The sequence below is a fragment of the Streptopelia decaocto genome (assembly GCF_964273445.1).
Source record: "Streptopelia decaocto genome assembly, chromosome: 14".
Lineage (NCBI taxonomy): Eukaryota > Metazoa > Chordata > Aves > Columbiformes > Columbidae > Streptopelia > Streptopelia decaocto.
The window spans coordinates 7,338,137-7,361,783 of record NC_138669.1 but is presented as its reverse complement, the minus strand read 5'-3'; the positions used below and the strand labels follow the sequence as shown (position 1 = coordinate 7,361,783).

General features: G+C 44.1%; 1 protein-coding gene across 9 annotated transcripts in view; it reads left to right on the top strand.

Moving 5' to 3' along the window:
- The window catches only part of COL20A1 (collagen type XX alpha 1 chain), a 50,675-nt gene extending 27,322 nt beyond the window's left edge, over positions 1–23,353 (top strand). For 3 of the 9 annotated variants that reach the window (XM_082065118.1, XM_082065111.1, XM_082065117.1), the window contains 21 exons: positions 581–710; positions 986–1,042; positions 3,384–3,422; positions 5,316–5,454; positions 7,202–7,356; positions 7,735–7,844; positions 8,605–8,763; positions 10,620–10,697; positions 11,327–11,413; positions 13,536–13,589; positions 14,515–14,610; positions 15,097–15,150; positions 15,505–15,558; positions 15,951–16,025; positions 17,336–17,407; positions 18,101–18,136; positions 19,390–19,456; positions 20,008–20,196; positions 21,478–21,555; positions 22,327–22,482; positions 22,985–23,353. In XM_082065118.1, coding sequence (XP_081921244.1) covers positions 581–710; positions 986–1,042; positions 3,384–3,422; positions 5,316–5,454; positions 7,202–7,356; positions 7,735–7,844; positions 8,605–8,763; positions 10,620–10,697; positions 11,327–11,413; positions 13,536–13,589; positions 14,515–14,610; positions 15,097–15,150; positions 15,505–15,558; positions 15,951–16,025; positions 17,336–17,407; positions 18,101–18,136; positions 19,390–19,456; positions 20,008–20,196; positions 21,478–21,555; positions 22,327–22,482; positions 22,985–22,998 — 1,899 coding nt within the window. In that variant the 3' untranslated portion in view covers positions 22,999–23,353. Of the gene's footprint in view, positions 1–580; positions 711–985; positions 1,043–3,383; positions 3,423–5,315; positions 5,455–7,201; positions 7,357–7,734; positions 7,845–8,604; positions 8,764–10,619; positions 10,698–11,326; positions 11,414–13,535; positions 13,590–14,514; positions 14,611–15,096; positions 15,151–15,504; positions 15,559–15,852; positions 15,907–15,950; positions 16,026–17,335; positions 17,408–18,100; positions 18,137–19,389; positions 19,457–20,007; positions 20,197–21,477; positions 21,556–22,326; positions 22,483–22,984 lie in introns of those variants that run through there. The other 6 variants (XM_082065113.1, XM_082065115.1, XM_082065112.1 and 3 more) reach the window with 6 other exon arrangements.
- The last annotated feature ends 294 nt before the right edge of the window (positions 23,354–23,647 follow it).

Genomic DNA, 23,647 nt, shown 5'->3' with positions numbered 1-23,647 from the left:
GACAAATTCATGCCCAGGGGACCTCTGCTCACTCCAGTAGGGTTTACCAGAAGGATAGCTGGTTCACAGGACTACAAAACAAGTCTCTTCCCCTGACTTGCTGGATGTTGTTTTGTGAAGAGGACCTCCAGGCTTCTTTGTGATTAAGATATTTGTGTCCGTCAAAGCTGCTAATAACACAGCTTTTCCCCCTCCCTGATATGGGGTGGGTAATTCTCAGAGAATAAACTTGATGCTCCTCTGACTTAGAAAGCTTAAATATTACCCTTTTAAACCCCAGATTTTCTACTCATACCCAGACTAGTTACCATGTTCCAAGGCAATTCTGCTGCATTTGCATGGGGAATATTAGGGTCTTTCCATAGGGAAATGCTCTTCTCCTGGACACAGCTAGTCCAATGGCAATGCATGGCCAGGCTTCCTTGGCTTGTTCTCACTGTTGGGTGAACTGAGCAGGGATGCTGCCCTGACCCCTCTGTCCCAGGGCTGGTCACTAGAACCCCTCCAGGTAACTCTGGGGTGTAAGAGCTATACTGGGGAGCCTGCCCACATGCTGGGTTCTTTTTCCACCCCACTGTAGATCATGGCTCCAGGCAAAAGCAGCAGTGTGACCCTACAGTCATTGCTGCCCGATCGAGCCTACAAGGTGATCGTTTCTGCTGTCCACTACACGGGAGAGAGCGAGATCACAGCCACAACAGGACGGACGGGTGAGTGTATCCATCAGCATGTGTGCGTTCGTCATCACTTTCCATCCAGTGATGTCCTTGCTTGCACGGAGCTGTGGCCAAGTTCAAGGTTTTGCTCAGCAGGGTATAGGCTACTCACCTTGAAAAAGGAAAATCCCGCCTCAGCTTCTTCACTCCTCCAGTGCTTTATTTGTGATTCCAGGATGACTGGGAAGGGCTGGTAACCATGTAGGTCTCCAGGCAGGAATCCCTGTCCTGAATAACAGATCTTGCTTGTGCATTGTTTTGTCTTTCAGCTCCCGTGTTGTCTAAATTCCCTTCAATTAGAGGATTCATTCCACCTAAAACAGAGGGTAAATCACCTTTTATAAAGTTTTGCTTTTCGACTTTAATTTTATTTTTTGTGTATCAAGTCGCACAGTGTGGGCTCTGCAGGACAGGCAGGAGTGGGTCTGCTATTTTGTGACAGATGCCTCTGGGGACTGGCCAAGGACAGCTAGAAACCATATAACTTCTTAAAATCAGACTCACTTAGTAAAGAGACTGATAAGATTTCCAGAGGATTTCTGCACAATTTGAACAAAATGGGGCAAAGGAAACGATGGCATGTTTAAATTCCCTTATTAAATTCAATGAGCATATGTTCTCACAGCTGAAATAAAGCAAACTATGAAATGGATTAGGGAGATATGTTGAATTAACTGGGCTATAAAAAGTTGTTAAGAAGCAAATATTAGAATACAGATATTGTGGCAGTAATGCCTTTTCTGTCTATTTGAAAGGTTTCTAAGCAAAATTTCAGTTTTAAAATTTATTGAGGGAAGCCACAAAGGAAGAAGGAAGCAGGTTAGATGAGAAAATTTGAGTTTGTACCCAACAAAGAACATGTTGGACTTTTCAAGTGGCTTATTGAGGAAATCTGCAGGTGTTCAGACCACAGTGGAACAGTCCTGTGAACTTTCAAGCAGAAAGCAATCCTTCCATAGGGTTGATGAGTCACCTTGTAGAATTTAATATAGCTGGAAAGACAATAGGAGAAATATTAAATTCTGTATGTTTTATAAAGTAACTTTTTTTTTTTTAAAGAAGCAGACATGATATGTAATAATGCAGGGTAACTGTTGGATGTGCAGTAAAGGACTCAAAAATTGATATGTAACCAAATTATTGAGAGAAATGGTCTGCTGTATTGCAGGAATGAATGTTTTTTTGTTCTGCATTTGGCTGGGGCTTGAGGAGAAAAACAAAAATCAAAGGGAACAACAAGACAGCAGGAATCCCAGGCTGGAAAGTCTAGGAAAAAACTTCAAATGAGAAATCCAAACTGCCAGTGTTGAGGATCCTTACTCTGATTTTGACTCCAATATATTTTGTCTATGATTTGGAAATCTTAACTGCTTTCCATAAAACCCTTCGTTAGTTTTACACCCAATTCTACAAGAATTATGGTATATATATGTAAAACTAAGCATTAGGTTGAATAATGGAGGTCATGGCATCTTGTAAGTCTTTGTGTTTTAACTCCTGGCTTCAGCAGTTCCATGGCCGTCCAGGTCACAGGTTTGGGTGTCCTTCCTTTCATGTATTTATTGATCATGAAAATGGCATTGACACTTAGGAATCTCAGGTGCCCAGAGGAGGGTAAGTCACCCCCTTTAAATATTTTTACACATTTGGCAGAAGTTGGGTAAGGACAATTGGAAGCTCCGCTTTTCTGGTGAGGTTTGAAACGTCATTGATGCAAGAATAGCAATAGCAAGGCTATAACGAAGCCTCAGTATAATGATCTGCGAGACTCTATTATACTGATGACCTAGAAAACCATTTCTGAAATAGCCCATCTTGTCAAGTGTCCTTGATTTTCAGGGACATTTCTCGTTTTGCATCAAGCATTCCCTTTGTCCCAGCTCCATCTGGCATCCATGGCCTGGGATTTACATGGCAGCAGATAATTGAAAGCAGCATTCGTGCACTGTTTTCTAAAACACCCCCTGACCTGAGCCTTTTAAATGGAGAGTGCTCATAACCACAGCGCCTCGTGTTCCAGCCTCACATCTCAGTCTCCTCTCTTTTGCTTTCTGCCCCATGGCATCTTAGAGGATTTATCAAGGGAATTTCTGAAAGGCAAACTGCAAAACTTCGCCCAAACTCTTTGTGTTTCCCTAAAGACTTCAAAAGCTGAACTCTCAGAATGGGATATATATTTTTGCTGTGTGTATTTTGAGTTTCAGGTACAACATTTGGAACTGCAGATATCTTTATAACACCGTTAAGGTGCATGTTGCAGTAAAAGCACTGTTTAAAAACAAAAATAGTGTTTTGATGTCTGTTTTCAAAGAGAAGCTTGCAGAACATGATGATCCCTTGTATTTCATATTATAAGGTGCTAGGTTAGTCAAAAGAAAGTGATCATGAAGATATTTGATGATGAAAGACAGTATTTTTATTTTTGTGATGAGCAAGCCAAGGAACAACCTTTATGTTTGCATAAACATAAATTCTCTGTTTCTATCCATATATATATATAAAAAAACAAGGTTAAAGACTAGGCTCTGAATTAAGCTATATAATATATGAAGTCTTGTTGTATTTTTCCATTACTCTGCCCAGAGGAACTCTGGTCATTTTGCTTCTATAATCTCCTGCTGTTTGTTTTTGCCCTGATAGTTTTCCCCTTTTGTTTTCTTCTCACAGCCTGCCCCACCATCCGCTCCACCCATGGCTCCGTACGAGGTACAGTAGCACATCAAACCCCAGTGATGCTGGGCTGGGAACATGAAAATACTACCTGGTCTTCTTGTTTTGAGAAATCTGCAACAACTGAGCAGGAGGGAAATGGTTTCCCTGTCCTGAGGGAAAGGGGAGAAGTCTGAGAACCAAAGTAGGAAAGTATTTCTTATCAAGTAGAAGAATTTTCTGTACTAAGAGTATTGGTATGCCTCTGCTATTGGTGGTTAATGCCAGGATTTTCACTGGCCTTAAGCAAGCTGGGTTCAAACGGCTGTTGAATTTCAAGAGGATTTCAATTCCTGACTCTTGTGGTTTCCTTAAGAAAAGCTCTCAGTCTGTCACCAAGATCACCTTTGCATCTCTAGTGAAGAGCTCTCTGCAGTTGGGCTGTGCCTTTGCTAAGGCAGCAAATTCCCGTTCTCCCGTCTGTGCTGTAACCACCCGTCATGCTGTTGGGGCTGCTGTGTGTATTTGCTGCTTCAAAAACAATTAGTCCTGATTATGAAGTGCTATCACCTCCTTCCCAGAGAGTTTTGTGATATGGGTGAGACAGAGAAACTGCCCCGGTTCTCAGCTCCACTGTTACCCCGTGGCTGAGTCACTTTGCCCAGCGCCCACCCCGCCCCTTGCAGCTCCCAGGGATGTGCATCCCTGCCCAGGAGGCTCTCAGAAATGTTATCGTGTCTGTGGATGCAGAAACCACAGCGATCAAATCCTAAAACCACAACAAATCAGCCTTTCCTCCTCCTCCTTGGTGAAGGTGGCAGGAGCAGCCCTTTTCCACAGCAGCTTGCTGAAGCCATGACATCCAGATTCATGATATGAGAATAATATGAGCATATTATGATACGTTTATAATTGTGACTCAAGTTTCATTTTCATCCTTTACACTACAATATTTCCTGCATGTTTTAAGGAATCTCCAGTGCCAGAAGCCCTGTATCAGAGATAAATGTCTCTCAAGTAGGTCATTTCCTTTGGCAAAGTCCCTGGTGCTGTTGGAAAACAAACAAACAGAAAAAGTGCCCTGGACCAAGCCCCAGGCGAAATAACAACTCAAGCCAAGAAACTACAGAACATTCTAAATGGTGAACGGGTGAGGGAACCCAGACTGAAAGGACCACAATTTAATGAAGTTGTAGCCTTTCCATTTGCTAAAGAACGAGCTATCTCCTTCATCCCAGCCTGCTGCAAACTCAGATAAACTGAAAAAAAGAAAAAGAATCCCAATTGCAAGATCTTGTCTTACTGAACAGAAAACTGAAATGAGAAAATGACTCGGAGCATTAATGATGAGCTAGGAGAGCGAGATGAAGCTGCACGAGCCAGGAAGGCGATGTCAGGGGAGAATCTCTGCACACCACATCAGGCAGGTCACCCCTGGGTGTCTCAAGAAAATAGAGAGAAATGGAAATACTCATATTTTAAAGCTCTTTTCTAATTTTTCTGACTCTTACATGTCAGGCATTTGAGAGCAGAAACCATTCTCTCTCCCTGCTAGCAATTACTGGACTGATTCCATGTCTTTTGAAGATAATGTTCTTGCATCTCGTTGAAAAGAAGAACCTATTGGAGTAACTTCTTTCTCATCTGTTCTTCATTCTGGAGATTTGACCACACAACTCTCCATCTTTAGTCTACTCTTCTCCAAGAGGAGATTATAGCAAGTGAGTGCAGAAGGCACAGGCTTAAACTATTTTCCTTGGCTGCCACTTGTACAACACACTCCAGGTTTCTAGTAAGCTTGCATAGCCTTGCTGGTGTCTGTGTTGCTGTGGCTTTTTCTCCTATTGCCTTCTCCTGGCTAGCGAGAGGTTAATTCCACCTGCTCTGCAATCACTTTTTTAATGTTTTTTCACTCTTTTAACTTGATTTGTTTTTCTTTTTCTATTCCAGGATTTGATATGATGGAAGCTTTTGGCTTGGTAGAGAAGGAATATGCCTCCATTAAAGGAGTAGCTATGGAGCCGTTTGTGTTCAGCGGTTCCCGGACCTTCACCCTGTTCAGAGACATCCAGCTCACCCTGAGGACCAGGTGGGAGCGGAGCTGTGAGCGGCAGCATCATCCTCTGTCCCATACACGCGCATTAGCTACGCTCACAGCAAAGGAAGATCAATGACTTGTGGATGGGATGAATGATGCAGCCCCTCTGGGAACATCAAACTTAAATTACAATGATGATGAGCTAAATCAAACCATAGGTAGACTGAAAAGAATGCCACAGTATTTTTCCTTACTATATTAAGAAATTAACCTCTGAATTTCTCAAGATCAGTATGGAATATTTCATGCAGAAGCTAAGGGGACACAATAGGGGTATTTATTTATTTTATTTTTTGTGCAGCCAAACGTTTTCATAGTGAGGTTTTTCCTTTTTACAAAATCACTTTTTCCAGCAGTGTTAGCTGCTGTGATGGACATAAGGATCATGTATGGACACTGGACGATTCTTTAGGCAGTTTGTCCACAACCACATACGCCTCGGTGATGGCAGCTTGAGGTCACATTTGCATCTTCAATCCCTTCTCCCTGCGTCTCTGGTTTGGAGGGAGATCTTCACTTCAGAAAATATTTGTCTCACAGCTGCTTTCTGCAGCTTGGTCTTTACTGATGAGAGGGAATAACCAGTGACTCTGGGTTGTGACTTGACCCTGTTTCATTGCGTATGAGGCTTCTCCGCAGGGTCCCAAGTGGGCCAGCCAGCTCCCATGACCTCAATCATTTTTTACGTTTATAAATCAGGAATGATCTGACTCCTGACATTCAGTGCTACTTTGTTTAAAGCCTAATTACTGAGGCACTGGCTCAATTTAATCTTAGTTAAAGAAGCAAATCTTCTTAATGTAAACAGAGTGGGGGAGATTCAGAGAAGTCTTTGGTTTAAATACTCAGAAAATTATGGGCAAATCCTTTTGTTCAGCTGGTGCATACATCTTTCAAGGACATTGCTCTTTCAGAAACAGAGACAGAATGCAGAACCTGGCATTACTTATGAATCAGTCCTGAAAAGATGCTTGATGAGTTGTGTATATGCCCATGCAAATGTGTCCTGTTTCAGATTACAACCGCATTTCAGGCATAACCAATTCGACCTTCCCCGTTGTCTTGCATTCCCTGGCTGCTGCTCCTGCCCAGTTTGCTCTGCTGGTGTCGGCAGTGGCTGCAGAGGGAGCTGAGTTGTGCCAGCAGCTGCTGACGGGCATCACTGCATGGGCAGAGTCCAGAACTCAGCCCAAATTTTGCAGCTGGGATGTAGGGACCCAGAGAGGGGTTCTGTGGGCGCTCTGCTTATCCCTGGAGGGCACTTACACTGATATCTGCAAAAGCTCTAGGATTTTACCCCATGATACGTGATGTCCATTCCTCCTTCTTGAAAAGGAGGTTTAAAGGAGTGTTTTGTAGCCTGGCAGGGATGGTTTGTGAGCTGTTGCTGGGCTCTGGTTTGAAAAGCATTAAGGCTGCACTCGCTGTGCCTTGGCATTCCCCGGGGCAGCTCTGGCAGCAATGGACCAACACCGGCTGCTCCACCTGAGCATCCCCCCAGCACCAGGGGAAGGTCCTTGAGGGCTCATCACTCAGCACAGGCTTCAATAGCCTGAGAGGGATGCGCAAAACAGGCACTGGGCTCTGTCCTGGCAGATTGTGCTCACCTCCCTTGGGCAAAGATTTCCCAGGCCACGCTGCCCAAGAAACATGATGGATGAGCCCTGTCTGTAGGATGTTTTTGGCTGGCTTTCACTTCTTTACACCACTGATGTATTTTTGGCTTGTCTCGTTCCAGCGATGTCCATCTCTTCGCAGTCCCCCCCGAGCACACCATCAGCATCCTCCTGCGCCTCCTGCCCGACACCCCCAAGGAGCCCTTCGCCATCTGGCAAATAACAGATGAGGATTTCCAGCCCCTACTTGGCGTTAACCTTGACCGTAAGGTTTCTTGTTGAGTACATTAAATTCAGGTATTTGCATCCATTTCTGTGAGCAGCAGAACTCATTTTGCTATTCATTTGGAAAGTTTTAATGATTTAAAGTTCTAGTTGTACAGCAGCATTTTCGGGAAGCTTTGTGGCTGCTGCCAACTTCGCATTTTATATGTTTCCTAGTGCAATTAAAATACATATTTTCAATTTTATTCTACTTGTAACACATTCTTTATTTTTACATATTCTTTTTTTTTCCCCACTGTTTAGAATTATTTAATTATAACCTATAAAGTTTTACCATGTTCAAGCCTATTTGTTTACTATTGTTCATCATATGGATAAAATCCATTTCTCTTTTAATTCTAAGCTGTTATTTGTCCTATTTTCCCCATAGCCAGTAAGAAATCCTTGACCTATTTCAATCACGACTACAAGGCTGATTTGCAGGAAGTCTCCTTTGACCAGCAGGAAGTGAAGAAGATTTTCTATGGGAGCTTTCACAAGGTCCTTATCAAGAGAGGGAAAAATGTGGCTCACAATCTCACTCCGGTCTGGGAGTTTTATGCCATCAATGTGTATTGTTCAAAGTGAGGAGCAATCATACCAATGCTTTGCATCCAGATTCCTAGGGAACTGGCAAACCTATTTCATATGCCGAGGTCTGTAATTGTAAAGAATTTAGGTTGATCCCATGTGCAAAATATGATTTTTCACGTATTGATTGCTTCCCTTTCCCCCCAGAAACTCCAAAACTGAGGGGTTTTTAGGTCTTAAACCAGGAAAAATTGAAAAATCAATTATTTTTTTTTTCAATTTGGGATTTTGGTTACTATTTAGTACTGGAAAGAAGGAAAAAAATATCCAGCCTTATGAGAAAGTCACCTTATCCTTAGGGTTTTTTTGAGCATCTGTATCCTCAGAGCAAATGTATTCCACCCAAATGAGCAATGAGGACTTTATATCAGTATCTGTAGGCAATTTCATTATTCAGCTGGTTCTGAAAACTGAATTCTTTAATACTACTACTCCAGCAAGACTTCTCCCAAGGAGAGGTGAGGAGAAGATCAGGAAAAAGTGCAATGTTGTGCAGCAGACATGGCACATGCTGAAACTTATTCCTGAGCCCCCTTGATCCATTTGCTCATTAAAAACACACCAGTAGTAACAGCAGCAGCCTGGGAATGGGCAAAAGGAATTATTGTCTTTAAATGGTACCCCATCTCGTCGTGGGAGTCCAACCCTCCTCTTTCCATCTGCCACCCAGGTGCACGTGGCTGTGAGCCACTTCAAGGTCAAGCTCTACCTGGACTGTAAGAAAATAGCAGAGAAACCTCTGCACAGCCTCGGCAGCATCTCCACCGCTGGTTTCATCATGCTGGGAAAAGTGACGCGGACCAGGGGACCCAGGAGTGGGTCTGCAGCGGTGAGTCCCCCCACCATGGGGGCTGTCGGACACTTGGGGATTTGGAGCTGGCTGGGATGGGCAGATGGAGAGGAGCACCAGCTCACATCATTTGAGCTCTGAACACCCCCCCAGCGCTGCTGTGATGCGCAACCGTGTCCTGTTCCCGCTGATGGCTGCGGTTTAATGAGCTTTCCCAGTGTGGGGTTTCTCCCCCTCACCTCCTACCTCTGTTTGAGGTCTGTGATCAGCAGGAGCATGTCCCTGAGGTGCCTTCAGCTCCTACATCCCCTGGGGATGCGCAGATCCCGCACTGAGAGGCCGAAGCAGACGGGAGGGTTTGGGAATTGCTTGTGCAGGGGAAGGTTTTGTACATCAACCTCCACCGAGTGATAACAGGAAATTCTGGTGACTGAAAGCAACAGGGCTGGATGTGCCTCAGTCTCCAGTGTGTTTGGGTTTGTGTATCTCCATGCAAATTATAGGAAAATGATTTACAGAGCCTGAAAGAGGAGAGAATAAGGGAAAGTGCGGACTTGGTGTCATGCCTTGTGACAGCCCTGTGCTCCATCCTAAGGGCAAAAACACCCATGTATGCCATCACCCAGCAGTCAGTTGCCATGCTACCTCCACAAAATGAGTGTTAAATATGTGGAGAATAGGGGCGGGTTCACTCACAATCTGCTAATGGGACCGTAGAAAATCATTCCTGACTTAGGTGAACCTTTTACTCTTTGGCTTTGCTTTTAGATCTGTAAGGCCGGGGGGAAGCAGCACATCAGTTGATTTACAACTTCCCTTGCCTCAAAGCAATGCAGTAAAAACAATGTCCCATATGTCTCCCCAACTGCAAAGAGAGAAGCAAAGGTCTGGGATACACCAGGGAAAAAGTGGACATTGATATTGGCTGTAAGATACTGGGGTCAGCTGTATAAGAGACCAGGGGATTATAGTATTCAAGCAGTACTTACTTATTTCCTAAATAAATTCTGTGGCAACTTGATCATAAACCTGTGGCCAACAAGGCAGGAATCTGTGCTCTCCTTAACCCCCCCACATTCTCCCTGTAGCAACTCCACTAGACAGATCTCACAAACTAATGAACAGCTTCATGCCGTCCCTGCTCCCCTTGCCTTTCAAGCTCAGCAAAGCTTCACGTTTTCCATGGCTCCGCTGCCCTTGAGAAGACAGAGTATCTCATTATCGGTTATCGTGGAACATTATTTAATTTATCTCTAAATGCCGCTTGATCTACAGGGCTCGTCTGTATCTGTATGCTGTATGTCACCCTCCCTGGGCTGCACAGCTTGCTAGTTGTTAAATGCATAGAGTGGAAGAAAAAAAACAAAAAACAAATGAGAAATGGTGCCAAGGAAAGAAAAAAAATCTCTGCCTCGTTATTTTGGTTTGGCTTTGTGCAATGTGTGCTCCTTTGTTAATTAAAATGGGAAGATGTGTCGGTTGTGGAGGATGTGGTGAGAGAGACAGGATGGGGGTTCTTGTGAGGGATCACGTCTGTCCTGGGAAATGCTGCTGCCACCTTCGCTCTGATCTCTGTGCCCCTAAGCGGGAGCAAAGCAAAGTTTGCTTTCACATTTTGGTGATGCTGAAGCCCAATTACTGGTGTTGCAGGGCTGTGAGTAAATTGGAGAGCTCGCTTTTGCTGGGGTGAGGCTGCTTGTTGACTTGCTTAGCAAGACACAGAGACCTGGGGGTACTTTTCATGTTATGACTTTCACAGTTATAGTTGGTACCACATGGAGGAGTCCTGTCAAATCATCACTGAAGGTTATTTTCAGCAGTTGAACATAATGAGATTTGGTGATAGACTGTGTGTGCCAATGCTGTTTTCTTGTCAAACCCTCTTTTTCCCACAGTTCCAGCTGCAGTCCCTGCAGATCGTCTGCAGCAGCGTCGGGGCAGAGGATGACAGATGCTGTGATCTCCCTGCGCTGGTAAGACAAGAGGAACCACTCTGCTCATTGACATGAAGCTGGGGGCGATGGAACAAGCCCACGGCACTGAAGTGACACTGCAAATGATTTTGATAGACTCAAGAGGGAAACCATGTTTTTTTTCCCCCCTCTTCTCTTGGGAATAACATCTGTGTGTTTTTTTGTGAAGTGGATAAAACTGTGTTTGCTTCAAAAGGAAAGAAAACTGTAGATGCCAGGGCCGTGTGTATCCCTCCTGTCACACACCGACCTGTGACAGCAGCTCTGACAGTCCCACGGCTCTGCTGTCACCTCAGCCCTGAGTCACAACATCCTCCTACTTCCCCTTGCAAGCTTTCCTCTCAACACAGAAAGTTGCTTTGTGGGACGTATAAATACTTAGCAAGAAGAAAATTATATTCCAGCATATGTCATAGAAATTTCAGGCAGGGCTGGTGTGGTTTTTTTTTTTTTGGTCTAAACTTGTTATTTGACAGAAGATTAAAGCGCTCTATTGTTCACAAAAATCTCTTGGTGGGGTAGAGAAAATTTCTGTGTGTCTTCAACTGAAACACTGTGAATGTTACCTGTGATTCACCCTGCTCTTGCTACACAGCTGCTTATGCCACTTTGGCTTGCTTTTGTTTCAGAGAGATGAGGAGACCTGTCCAACCTTAGCTCCTGCCTGCTCCTGTACTTCTGGCCGCCCAGGCTTGCCGGGACCTCCAGGCCCCCCTGTAAGTTCACCCTTCCATGCTGTGTATTGATTTACTGATATTGCTTCGTGTTCTTCGGGCATGTCAGGCATGAGGAGAATGCTCCTTGGCCTTTGAGAGGATTTAGAATCATGGAATCATTTAGATTAGAAAATACCCTTAAGATCATTGAGCCCAAGCACTAACCTAATGCTACTAAGTCCCCCCTGTCCCTGAGAACCTCATCTCTGTGTCTGTTCAACCCCTCCTGGGCAGCCTGTTCCAATGCCCAATAGCCCTTTGGGGAAGAAATTGTTCCCAAGGTCCAACCTCAGTCTCCTCTGGCGCAACTTGAGGCCATTTCCTCTCCTCCTATCTCAGGTAGCTTTGATGTCCCCCTCATGCCAGGGCAGGGCGGAGAGGTGCCCTTGGTGTTTCAGATGCTGATGACATGGGGAGACAGGGAGTTGGCAATGGAACAGCTGCAGCTGGGAACAGGCTGAGCAGGTCCTGGTGCCATGTTAATCCTCTTAGGAGAGGAGGATGGTCATCCTTGGTGCCTGTGGAGATTGCATGGATTGGAGGCTCTGAAGCTTTTTACAAATGAAAAAAAAAAACACCAAAAAAATGGTTTCTCTATTAAGTAGGAGCCTTCTAAGTGTCTGTGTGGGTGGGCAGTACAAAGAGAAATGGGAGATGTTGCAATCCTGTCTCCAAAGCTCTCTGCAGTGAATGTGGCTTGCAAGAAAACCCTGAAGAAAATAGAGACGGGGGGGGGGAAGTGATGACAGTGATAACAGTATTTTGCCCTATCCATTATGAATGCAGGACAGTCACCATGGGCTTAAATTGCAGGAGGAAATATTCCAGTTAAACACTAGGAAGCAGTTATCAAAAAAGTCTGCATTTTGGAAGTCTAGGGGAAAACAGCAGAAAGCAGTGAAACACGACAACCTGTCCAGAGTGCCCCATTTCAACCACTACACGTGCTTTTCTCCTAAAAAATAACCATTAAGAAACCATTTGCCTCCTTTCTCAAGTGGAAAGGTCTCAGATCACCCCTCACATTACTGTGGTTTAACTGTGAATTCAGTTCCACACTTTGCAAGGCACAGTGTCTCATTGCAGAGTAATTACATGCTCATTCCAGTGGAAGTTTAATTACACAGCACACTCTACTATCACATTTTACTTCAATATCCTAAGTGCATAATTACCAGCTTGCATGGCCCTGTGGTTTAAACATCTCTGCAGTACACCACTTTAAAGAGCAGGACTCTTCTAAGCATTAGAGAAAATATAGTTTTGACACATAACCTTATCCTCACACCACTAAACCCTTGGTAATTTGCTGCTGTTACAAGCGCACTCATTACTAATTTTAAAACTCCAGTTAGCAGGACTATGTCCCATCTTGTTTTTATCACTGTTCCTAATGTTTTTGACCAGGTCCAGCTGATTTCTGAAATGAGCTTCTGGGTGCTTCTGAAAGCACCTTTCCCGAAGATCCCTGCCTGTGCTGCTTAAAACAAATCCCCCCCCTTTTTTTTTTAGCTTGCAAAATAGAAACTTTCAGATTAAGATGTCAAAAGTTCACACAATACTGGTTCATGCCAGAAGATTGGTTTCTTTTCTCTGTCCAGCAGTCACACAGCTGCAGAGCTAAGCCAGGGGTCCCCAGAGCTGGTCATTGTCCCCAATCTCAGCATGTGTCTGTTCTCTTGGGATGATATTATAAAAAACAACATAGACCCAAAGGGTTGTAGACATGACCCCCTCCTTTTTTTTTTTTTTTTTTTTTTTTTAATTTTCAGTGCATTCCTATGTCCATATGTGAATTCTTTTCCACTTATTATCTCAGCACAGATTTGCTGGGGATGCCAGAGAGAGGAGGTTGAATGTTCCTCCATTGCTGCTGGTGGTGAGAGCAGTGTCCCCACCACCTGTCACAAGGGGCTGTGCTCTCCTCTCTTCTCCTCTTTTCCACACTTGCTGGATGATTTGATTAATTTTCTTCCTGTCTCCATTTGCTATGAGCATTCTGGGGAAGGAAACATCTTTCACTCTATGCACAAAGTGCACCAACTTCTGTCCTCTGAGCACCTGGTTGCTCTGCAGTGAAAATGATGATATTCCTAATGGCAGCTTTGTGTCCCACTGGCAGGGCAGCCCTGGGAGGAGAGGACCACAAGGCGAGCAGGGAGAGCCAGGGCCCAAGGTGAGTCCTGCTGGCTTTGTTTGCTTCAGGATGTGTCGGAGGGTGATGCTGGAGTGCAGAATCCTCTGCTGGTGCAACTGGATGTGTTCAGTCCTGGTCTGAGCTGGACTTTTAAGCCAGGGAGCATCTCACTGCACCAAACAGATCTTAAGAACTGATGCACTGAGGAGAATAGGAGCACTTATTATTAATTAAATGCTCAGTTGGGCTTTGGAAATTGGGATGATAGGCCTGATTGTGCTGAACAAATGCAATGTACATGGTCAGCAATGTTCTCTGAAAACAGCCTTGATGACAAATGGTCAGTCTTTGTGCTGGGCTTGTTCTGGCTGCCAAGCTTCCAAACCGAACAGATATTGGTTCTGCTGTGGGGCAGAAAAACACTAAGCCTTCAGAAAATCCATGAGGTGAGCACAGGAAACAGCTGGGTCTGAATCCCCAAACCCTGGGGACTGGAGCGCACCCTGTCCAAGTGTTCCCTGCTCCACTAATTGACACAGGGCAGAGTCAGATCAGACCATTGCTCCTTTTTTGGGGTAACATCTGGGAAAGCAGCGTGGTTAAAGGGAAAGATTTTGGGGAAGGCATGAGAATGGGTGCACATCTCAGCCATGGTTAAGGAACATTTCCCTTTGCTCTCTGGCCACCTTGGGTAACAGGAATGAACTGCTGCTCAGGAAGGTGAACCATACTTTGCCAAGAACCATCTGCAGCTTTGCTGCTTTTGCCCACGAAAGATGCACCAAAACCTTAGACTTGAAGGCCAAAGGCAGCTGAGGTTACTAGAGATCCCCTCACTGTCCTGACTTCATCTTGGATCCTGTAGATGGTTCATGCTGACCCAGGTCATGCAGTGCAGCCTATGTGGAGAAAATACACTATTTACTTTCTTTCCTGCTGTTTAATTTCTTGTCTTGGGCTTTAGGGTGAACCAGGCCCACCTGGACAAGTGGGGCCAGAGGGTCCTAGCGGACAACAAGGCTCTCCAGGTTCCCAAGGAATCACTGTTCAGGGTCCTGTGGTATGTGATCTCTTCCACTGCCCTTTTTATCACTCCATTTTTGCAGTTAGAACGTCTCAGAAATGGGTGTCTCAATAAAGACCCTGAAATGTGATCTATGTATTTACATCATCCTTGCTAACAGCTGGGCAGCTGCACTAGAGACAGATAATGATCATTTTTTCATGCTGACGAGGCCCTGCCCTTACTTCTTCTGGCAAAAGGCTGTTTTTTGTCCAGACTCTCCCTAATGTGCCTTTAATGAAAACAGCCCAGTGGAGTATTCAGATATTTTTCTTTGCAACAATCATTGTTGTTTGGCAAGAGGCTGCTGTGTGCGTGTCTGGGGTGACAGAAACCCCGTGCTTGTGCTGCGGCTGCAAAGTTCCCTGTAGCACAACAAAGAGCAGGAGCAACCTGGGACACAGACGTGGAGCAGCAGGATGCTCTTTGCCTTGAAGGATGCTGCAGCGTGCCTAACTATGTGTGCTTCTTTTTTACTCCAAGGGGCCACCAGGAATGAAAGGAGAAAAAGGAGACACTGGGAGTCCGGGCATGCAGGTAATGGTAGACCATTCCTTCTAAATGTCTCAAATACTTGTCCATTTTTTTTCCCAGTAATTATTTTAAGCAAGATTTAAAAGCCATAGAGTTGCTGTTATCTACTAGGAAACTATATTTTGTTTTGGAATGTCATGACTTTCCAAAGGAAAACTGAGCCAGTTGGTGCAAGAAATATAGACCTATTTGGAAGCTAGATATAACAGGGTTAAAGGTGAGATAACAGTGATTGCTCTGTTTAATGAATAACACTGTTTCTTCTTCCATCTTTTTTTTTCTTATGTCACACGTTACAAGATGAATTAGGGCAATGATAATTAGATGCCAACTTTACACAGCAATTCTGATTTACAGGGCATTCCTGGTGTGCAGGGAGCTCCCGGCAGGGATGGTCTTCAAGGTGCAAAGGTAAAGTTCCTCACCTCTGAGTTTTCATGCATGGATGCCTAAAATTCTGCTGTAAGTGTACCAGTAGAGACCCAAAACATCCAGCTCTCCTAATCTGGAGGGACTGGGGGAAAATGTCATCTCAGGTTTGTCCAAATTTGAGCAGGTGCCACCCTTGTTGCCTAATTGGCAGACACATTTTCTACCCATTCCTAGCAAGCTCCTGTTAAAAGCAGCACATGGCAAAACCACCTCAGCGTGTACTAGATCTCTTTGAATCTTCTTGTTAATAAATGTCTGGATTTGGCTTTGCAGGGGGTGAGGGGACTCGAAGGCACTGCTGGGCCCCCAGGACCTCCTGGACCAAGGGTGAGTGCTCACCATGAGTGATGAAATCCACATCTCTTCCTCAGCAGGGGCTTGTGGTTTCTCCTGACCAGTCATCACCCAGAGGTGTCAGGGCAAAACCCCTACTTGGGTTATCACAGGTGGGTATCTGACATATTGGGCAGATGTCCACATTCTCTGCCACTGTCAGCGCAAGAAGAAAAGCTTGGCTTCTTCTGACAAGTCCTAGGGAAGCTTTGACCCAGCGAGGAGATGCTTGGTTTTCTATTTTTGTGTTCTTGGTGCAACTGTTTTCAACTGTTGTTTGAGGTAAATGGGCTTGTTAGACTGAAATCAGAAGGAGCTGGAGGATGCAGGCAGGTGTGAGAGGTTTCCCCAACACTATCTCCAACAACTGCTGCCAGGATCACATGCAGATAAGTGTATTTGCACTTTGTTGTGCCCAGAGTAGCAGAACTTCAGGATCTGTTGATTTACAGAACAAAATCTGGTTTTAGATGGTGGGTGGTGGGCCTGATATTTACAGATTCTCACTGCTGAACTATAAGGAATTTGTCAGTCCTGAATAGAGTAAGATGGAGTTTGCTCACTGCTGGTTTTGCATTAAACTCCACAGTAGTTGTGGTGAAGTCAGGTATTTGTGGGAGCTAAAGTTGAATTCGGCTTGGAATTTGGACTTCCCCATTCTGGGAAGATGCGGAGCCCACAGGCTTGAACCTCAGCTTTCTAAATACAAAGAAAGTGCCATAGCCTTCAGAGCAGGCTCTGAAAGTCATTCTGATGCCACCTTGAAAACTTCTTTCCTTTTCCACTGATTGGAAGAGCTGTTTAAACCTATCGAGATTAAACGTAATAGCTGGAAAATTAGAAAAGAAAGTATTTCTACTGGTTGTTTTCGGCTTTTTTCTTTCTTCCCTTTGTGGCACCAAAGGGCAGAGAAATGTCACAAAGAGGAGATGACCAAAGAAGCCACTTCATACCCTCTAAGCTTCTCTTACTGTTGTAAAGTATTGGAGGCAAACACAGATCTTAAGGGGAAAAAATTAAATAAAATAACCAAACCCCAACAGCATGGTATTAGCAAGCTGAAGAAAGGGTTATGCTCTAGGCTACGTCTAATTCTGAACATATAATGGAGAATCTAAAGCCTGTAGAGTAAAAAACACACTGTGGTTTGTTGGCAAATCTGAGCTTTGCTGGTTTGACCGTAATTGAGACAGTAATGGGAAATGATGTGAAGATGACTCAGATGTGATACACTCTTAACATTGGACTCATGGCTAGATGAGGTTCTGACATCAGCCTTCAGTCTCCAGTGCACTTGCTGGAGCCCTCTAAACTCAGAGTGCTGGTGCCCCTGGAGCTGCAGGGAGATGTCAGCCTCCAACAGAAAAAGAAGAAAGTTGAGAAGGAACTGGAATTTCATCTGTGTTGTAATTGGTGTCTGCAGGGTTTCCAAGGGGTGACAGGCTCCCGAGGCAGCAGTGGAGAGAAGGGACCTCCAGGTGACGTTGGGCCAACAGTAAGTTCCTGCTTTGGGGTCTCAAAGAAGGCAAAGACATGAAATAACTGAGTGGAAACAAACTGTTCCCACAGCAGCTCTTCCTCAGAGTCTAAAGAACAGTTTTAATTTGCACTCCTCCTTCTTGAGGAGATGTCTGGATATGTAAATCCCAGGCTACACAACTGTTGATAAAGCATTTAACAAATCCCACCTCCTTTTGATCTCTGTAGATTTACAGGCTACACAAAACCCAACATCCAAATAAATTTCTGGTGTCAGATTCTAGAATAAAGCAAGAGAGTCAGTCCTGAGCTGGAGCAGCCAGTGCTGGGCTTGGAGGCGCAGCCGCAGGTCTGGATGTCACAGTTATTTCTACTTCTCAGATGTTAAGAACCACCTGCTGCGTTGGGAGATCTGTTCTAAGATTGTGCCTGAGGAATTTCTGCAGCCCTGTTGATGGTACTTTGTGCCACTACTCCAGCTGCTGCTTTACTATTCTTTTTGTTAAGAAACAAACTGAAATAATCCTATGAGCTTGAAGCTCTTCTAGCCCCTGCCATGAGGTCATGGAAATGATGAGAGTGTGAGAAACAAACTTCATGCTCCATGTTCCACTAATGTTCTACCATGTTCCACATCCCCATTTATTTTCTTGTTTTCTTCTGCTCTTCCTTTCCTTAGACATTTATTTTTCATTTTCTTTCCTTGTAGGGGCTGCCGGGTCCAAAAGGAGAAAGAGGAGAGAAAGTGAGTTTTTGTGGTGCAGGGCAACACCAGTAAAGTGCTTTGCAGGCTGTACTCACACATATAAACTTGCCTAGTGCTGAATAATTTCATGTACCTTCAGCTCGTTGCCTTTCCACCCGCACTGACTGTGCTGGCTGGATATTACTAATCTTGCAGCAATCAGGAACTTTTAGTAGTAGATTAATGAAGAAGAAATGCCAACTGCAAATTCATTCTTTGCTGAGAAGGAAAAACCATAAACACTTGACTGAGTTGCTCTTTTTAAAAGTATTACATAAGAGGGGACTCATTTGTAATAACCCTCTGGCATGGCCCAGCATGGTCAGGAGATCAGGAGATCCTTTCAAGGTTATTTTATTGTCAGAGGAAGTTTTTTCCACCCTGACTTTTGGTTAAAAAGAAATCCTGTGTGTCTCTAGGAGTCTGAGTTTCTTTGCCAAGACTGACTTACGTGAATTAGGCTTCAGAGAGGAGTGAGCTGCTTTTGATGGACTGTGTTTGTCTCAAGTTAATGCCTCAGTATTAGATTTTTTAACACTACTCTCCTTCCATTCCCACCAGCTTTTCCTTTTCTACACTTTTTTGTTTGTTTTTTTTGTTGCAATGAACCCTCCCTTGGGTGTTGTGCCAAGTTATCATTTGAGTCTGAGTAATCTACACAGTGATCCAGCCAGACGTGTATTTTATGAATCTTCTGGAAAGTATAGAGTCTGTTATGAATTTTCACATATAGAGTCAGTGTTTATTTATAAGCAGCTTTTCGCATTTTTATCACTTTTCCCTACTTACTAAAACTTTCTAAAGAACTCCTCAGATATGATTTATTCAGAACACACTAATGGTAAGAATCAATATTCATAAAAGATTTAGACAAAGATAGGACATTGTAATATCTGATCGTGTTAAATGTTTTACATATCACAGAACATTGGTTTATAGACGTAGCATCTCTTTTGATAGAATTTGAGAGTGAAATTTACTCTCCTTTTTTGGTAGCTTTGGTAATTATTGAGATTCAGTCTGGGCTTTTTGATGTGCAAGAGACAAGCAATTATTGATGTTTCCCAATTTCAATTTTATGGCTTCAGAGCTTTGTGATAAACAAATAAAGCTGAATTTCATGGTAATTAACATCTCTGAAACTCAAGGGGACAAAAAGAATGGGCAGAAAGCTATTGCTCATTTTTATATTGATAATTTTTAAAGAGATTAATATTTTTTTCTTTTTTTTAATTGAAAAATAATCACTTTAGGGGGAACCACAGTCCTTGGCCACAATTTACCAGCTCGTTACCCAGGCTTGTGAGCGGATGATCCAGAGTGAGTATAACCAGCCCAGCTCCCGTGTGTGTTCATGTCTCTCGTGAACAAAACCAGAGGGGTGACAACAAGAAGCTGTGGTGACCCATGGAGCTCCTCCATTCTCTGCCCTGCTGAGCACCATGAGTAGCAAACGTCCCACCACAGGCTCCCACTGGCTCTACTGGGCAGCATTTGCACAGAATATTTGTGAAAGATTTCTTAGGAAAACCCTCTGGCACTTTGCAAAGACTCCTGTATTTCTCAAATAGAAAAACTTGGAACTCATTAGAAAGAAATTATTCTTTCGGTGATTTGTGCTGATCCCTCTTGAGACATGAGGCATTTCTGTTAAAGCTCCTGTGCTGTGGTGCATGACGAGGAGCAGCAGTTTGCCCAAGGTCAGGCAGCAAAGTCATGACTCAACTGCCCATCACCATCTTCAGCTTTGGGCTTTCTCAGTTTGGACTGACTGTTCTTTAGCACTAGCTGATAGTTTTAGGAAACTTTTTCTGCCTCTTTTCTGAATTTCCCAGCCAAGGAAACATTCATTTTATGTCTTCCCCTCTCAGCTCATGTGTTGAAATTTGACTCGTTCATTCATGAACACGCAAGGAAGCCAGTTCCTGTTTGGGATGAAAGGTTAAAACCAGGAGAACCGGGACCACCAGGTCCTCCAGGTCCCCCTGGGAGCAACGGAGAAAGAGGAGAAAACGGTGTCCCTGGGCAGCCAGGCAAAGATGGGTATCCTGGAGAAAGAGGTATGGACAGAAACGTTCGTAAGCATTTTTTTTTATAACTTTGATAATTAAACATTTTAGTGCCTCAGACAGTGCTGTAAAGATAACCTGTGATATTATCTCATTTGATTGCTATTTTTCTTTTAGATTTCTCTCTCCTAGGAAGGGTAACCCAAGTCAGATAGCTCAAACAATAAGGAGAAAGATCCAGCACACTCTTTTGGCAAGCTCTGCTTTGGGAGGAAGGCCAGCTTGTACATTTTGGGGGATGGAGAGCTTGATTTTTAGAGGGCAGGAGGCTTTTTCCACAGAAAGACGAAAGAAACAGTCTTTGGCCTGAACACATGGCAGTGGAAAGGATGAACTCTGGGTAGAAATGGCAAGTCTTGGAAAACACTGAAGGAAGGCATGAGGCTACTGAAGAGTGGAAGTAGGTTTCTGGAGCAGTAGTTCCAACAACAAAAACCTCACATGTGACTAAAGAAACAGATTAATGTAATCTCAGAAAGTGGCACCCACTATTGCACGTGAATGAGTGAATGGTTGGAAGATGTTTTGTTTGGATTTGCAGATAACATTTGTCAGTGGCTCAAGTAATTTTCAAAATAAAATGAAAATCATTGGTTTCAGTGGTGCCCTCATGCCTCTAAGTAACTAGAGACCTTCTGTTTAACTCCCTGCTCTGGCACTATTCTGTTTTAGCTGGTATCTGCAGAGCTTGTAAAAATGTTACTTAAGAGAAAAAGAGAGTAACAAGCTGCAGGTGTTTCCAGCCTGTCAAGCAAGGAGATGAGAGAAGATGGATCTCATTGGAAAAAACTACCTTAAGGACACTGCTAATCAAAATATTTTCATCTTAAAAAGATGAAAAATTCTATTTTGTCAAAATGCATCTTTTTCACTAAGATGTAGCGGTTTCGTGAGCAATTTCATGTGAAAACATCACTTCTGACTTAGCAGCAACCGGTGGAAGAGATGGTTCAGCTTTGTGGTTTGTCTGATCCATGGGGAGAGCATGGGAGTGGACCTCACGCTCAGGCCAGTGCACTAACTCTAACGCTATGAATTTCTCTGTGAAAAATCTCCATTTGCAGATCAGCGCTGGTTGGAGCCCTGTCAGTCATGGGCAACTGGCCACTTGAAAAAAGAGAGTGGGTCCCCGGATAGAATTTAAAGAGATGGATAATTTCTCTGTGTTGCCAAAGGCTGTGAGTCCAACATCTAAAGAGCCTGAAGGGAGCCTTAGTTGAGGGTGAAACGCAGAATGCAGTGAAGTGACACTTATCTCTTGTCTGTGACTAGGTGTCCCAGGGCCCAAAGGAGAAAAAGGGATGCCTGGAGACAGCAAGGAAGGGACCCCAGGACCCAGAGGCAGAACAGGTAGAGTGAATACCACCTCTTTGTATTGACCCAGTGGGTCACCAACTCACCAGCTCCCAGATTCAAAGACTCGTTCAGCCTTAGGACCACTGTGGTGGGACAGCCTGACCTTCCCACCGCAGCAGCATCCCTGATGGTTCCTCCCCAAGAGATTGCTCCAGGTCATCTCCTCCCTCTGGTACCCATTCCCAGGTAGTGATGTGTCCTAAGGACCTGAGGCACATCCAAGGAGTTTCAGTTTTGCTGCCTTTTCGCATGCAAACCCAGATGCTCAGGGGATAGAAACTCTTTGAAAATTCAGCTGGTGAAACACAAGGGTTTTAGAGGAATCTGTTAGGATTTCGTGTGCTCTTCCATCCTGATCCAGTCACTTGAAATTAGTGGGAGTTTTGCCACTGACGTAACAAACTATCAAGGGAATGCGGTTAAACATATTCTGCTGTATTTAAACTTTTATAGTGGAGATATCAAGACACTAAAAACAATGAGATGGAGCCAGGCGTTAAGGTGATTTTGCATTAACACATAGGTGGACATTGAACTCATATAACCAGGCACCATTTTTAGCCAAGGTGGGTACCCTTAGAGTCAAGAATAAGACCTCTAGTTACTGAGACTCAGAAGATTTTGTTCTGACTGGCAGGCCTGATTCTTCCACTAAACTGAGGAAGCAATACTCAGAAAATTAACCACCATTTAGGAGGAAATACAGAAGTTGTATTACACTGGAGCAGCCAAGTGCTATGACTTACTGTGCTTCTCCTTCTTCAGGCCCACCAGGAGAAGTTGTGCTGGGGAAGCCAGGTCCAAAGGGTTATCCTGGGAATGCTGGTCCTCAAGGTTTTCCAGGTCTCAGAGGGCAGCCTGGGCAGCCTGGATATCCAGGGGGTTGTGATATCTCTGGATGTTATGGGACAGATAGAAGAGGTGAGTCCAGACTATCTCAGTGCAAAAGTTATGATTTTAGGACAGTTTACTTCTGGTTACTTCTCTTCAGCTGGCAGAGACCTCTGTTCATCCTTCAGGCACTGCCAGTCCTGCCAGAGCCTCCTTTGCAGAGCAATTAAGGTGATTCACGTGCAATTCATATGGCTATAAGCCAGTTTCATTGACTGCTCCTCAGCCATCCTTCATAGATTAACACCTAACTGCAGCAGTAATCGAGCAACTGGAGTGATCATGGGGGTATTTTTCAGTTCTTAATGTCCCTGGCAATGTTTCCATGGTGGGCAGAGAGGAACAGTATCTCAGTTCCTACACATACATTTCATGGAGGCTCAATTGTGCTAAGTCCTGGGAAATTAAGAAAATCACTGTCACCGAACAGAAGATTTACAAGAGAAAATAATTAATGCTATACTGCTCTTTCTCAGTGCTTGACACCGATTTATTCATTTTCTCAGTGCCCTCATCTCCTTTCCACACACAGATTTCATCCCCTGATGCGATGGCTGCTGCGGAGGCAGCTGAAGATGTTGCTTTGCCTGGAAATCTCTGGGTGAAAACTCCACACACTCCAAGAGAAGCAGTAACCTGAACAGTAAATGTGTTGTTTGTGCTTTTTTAACTGTCCCATCATTTCTATATGGACAAGTAAACCAAACACTAAAGCCAGCAAAGCAGCCTGCATTCAAATGAGTCATCTGTCTGGTTTTCAGCGTTGGACAACTACAGTGTTCAAACTGGGATTGTATGTCCTGCAGCAAGACAAAGACACAGTCAGGGGTGCAGACTGACGGACTTGTAAGAAAAAGAAATAGTGTATTGAAATGCTCAGAAATAACAGATATTATTTGCCCATTTATCTGCTTGTGGTTTCTTTTTGTCACTTGTTATTCTGGGTCCCCAGCACAGAGGAAAAACAACCCTTCATGCCCAAAGATGCAAATCCACTGGAGCAAAACTGTGTTTTTGGTTGATTGACAAGGTAACAATGTCTAGCACCGTTTTTGACTGTTTCTGCTTTTGGCAAAACGCTGATGGCTTCTTTGTAGGGGTGTTATGTACACAAGCACTGCAGACAGCGTGACAACCTTCCCGTGATGTGACAAACCCCACCGTGATGTGGCAAACTCCTCCATTTGGCCTCATT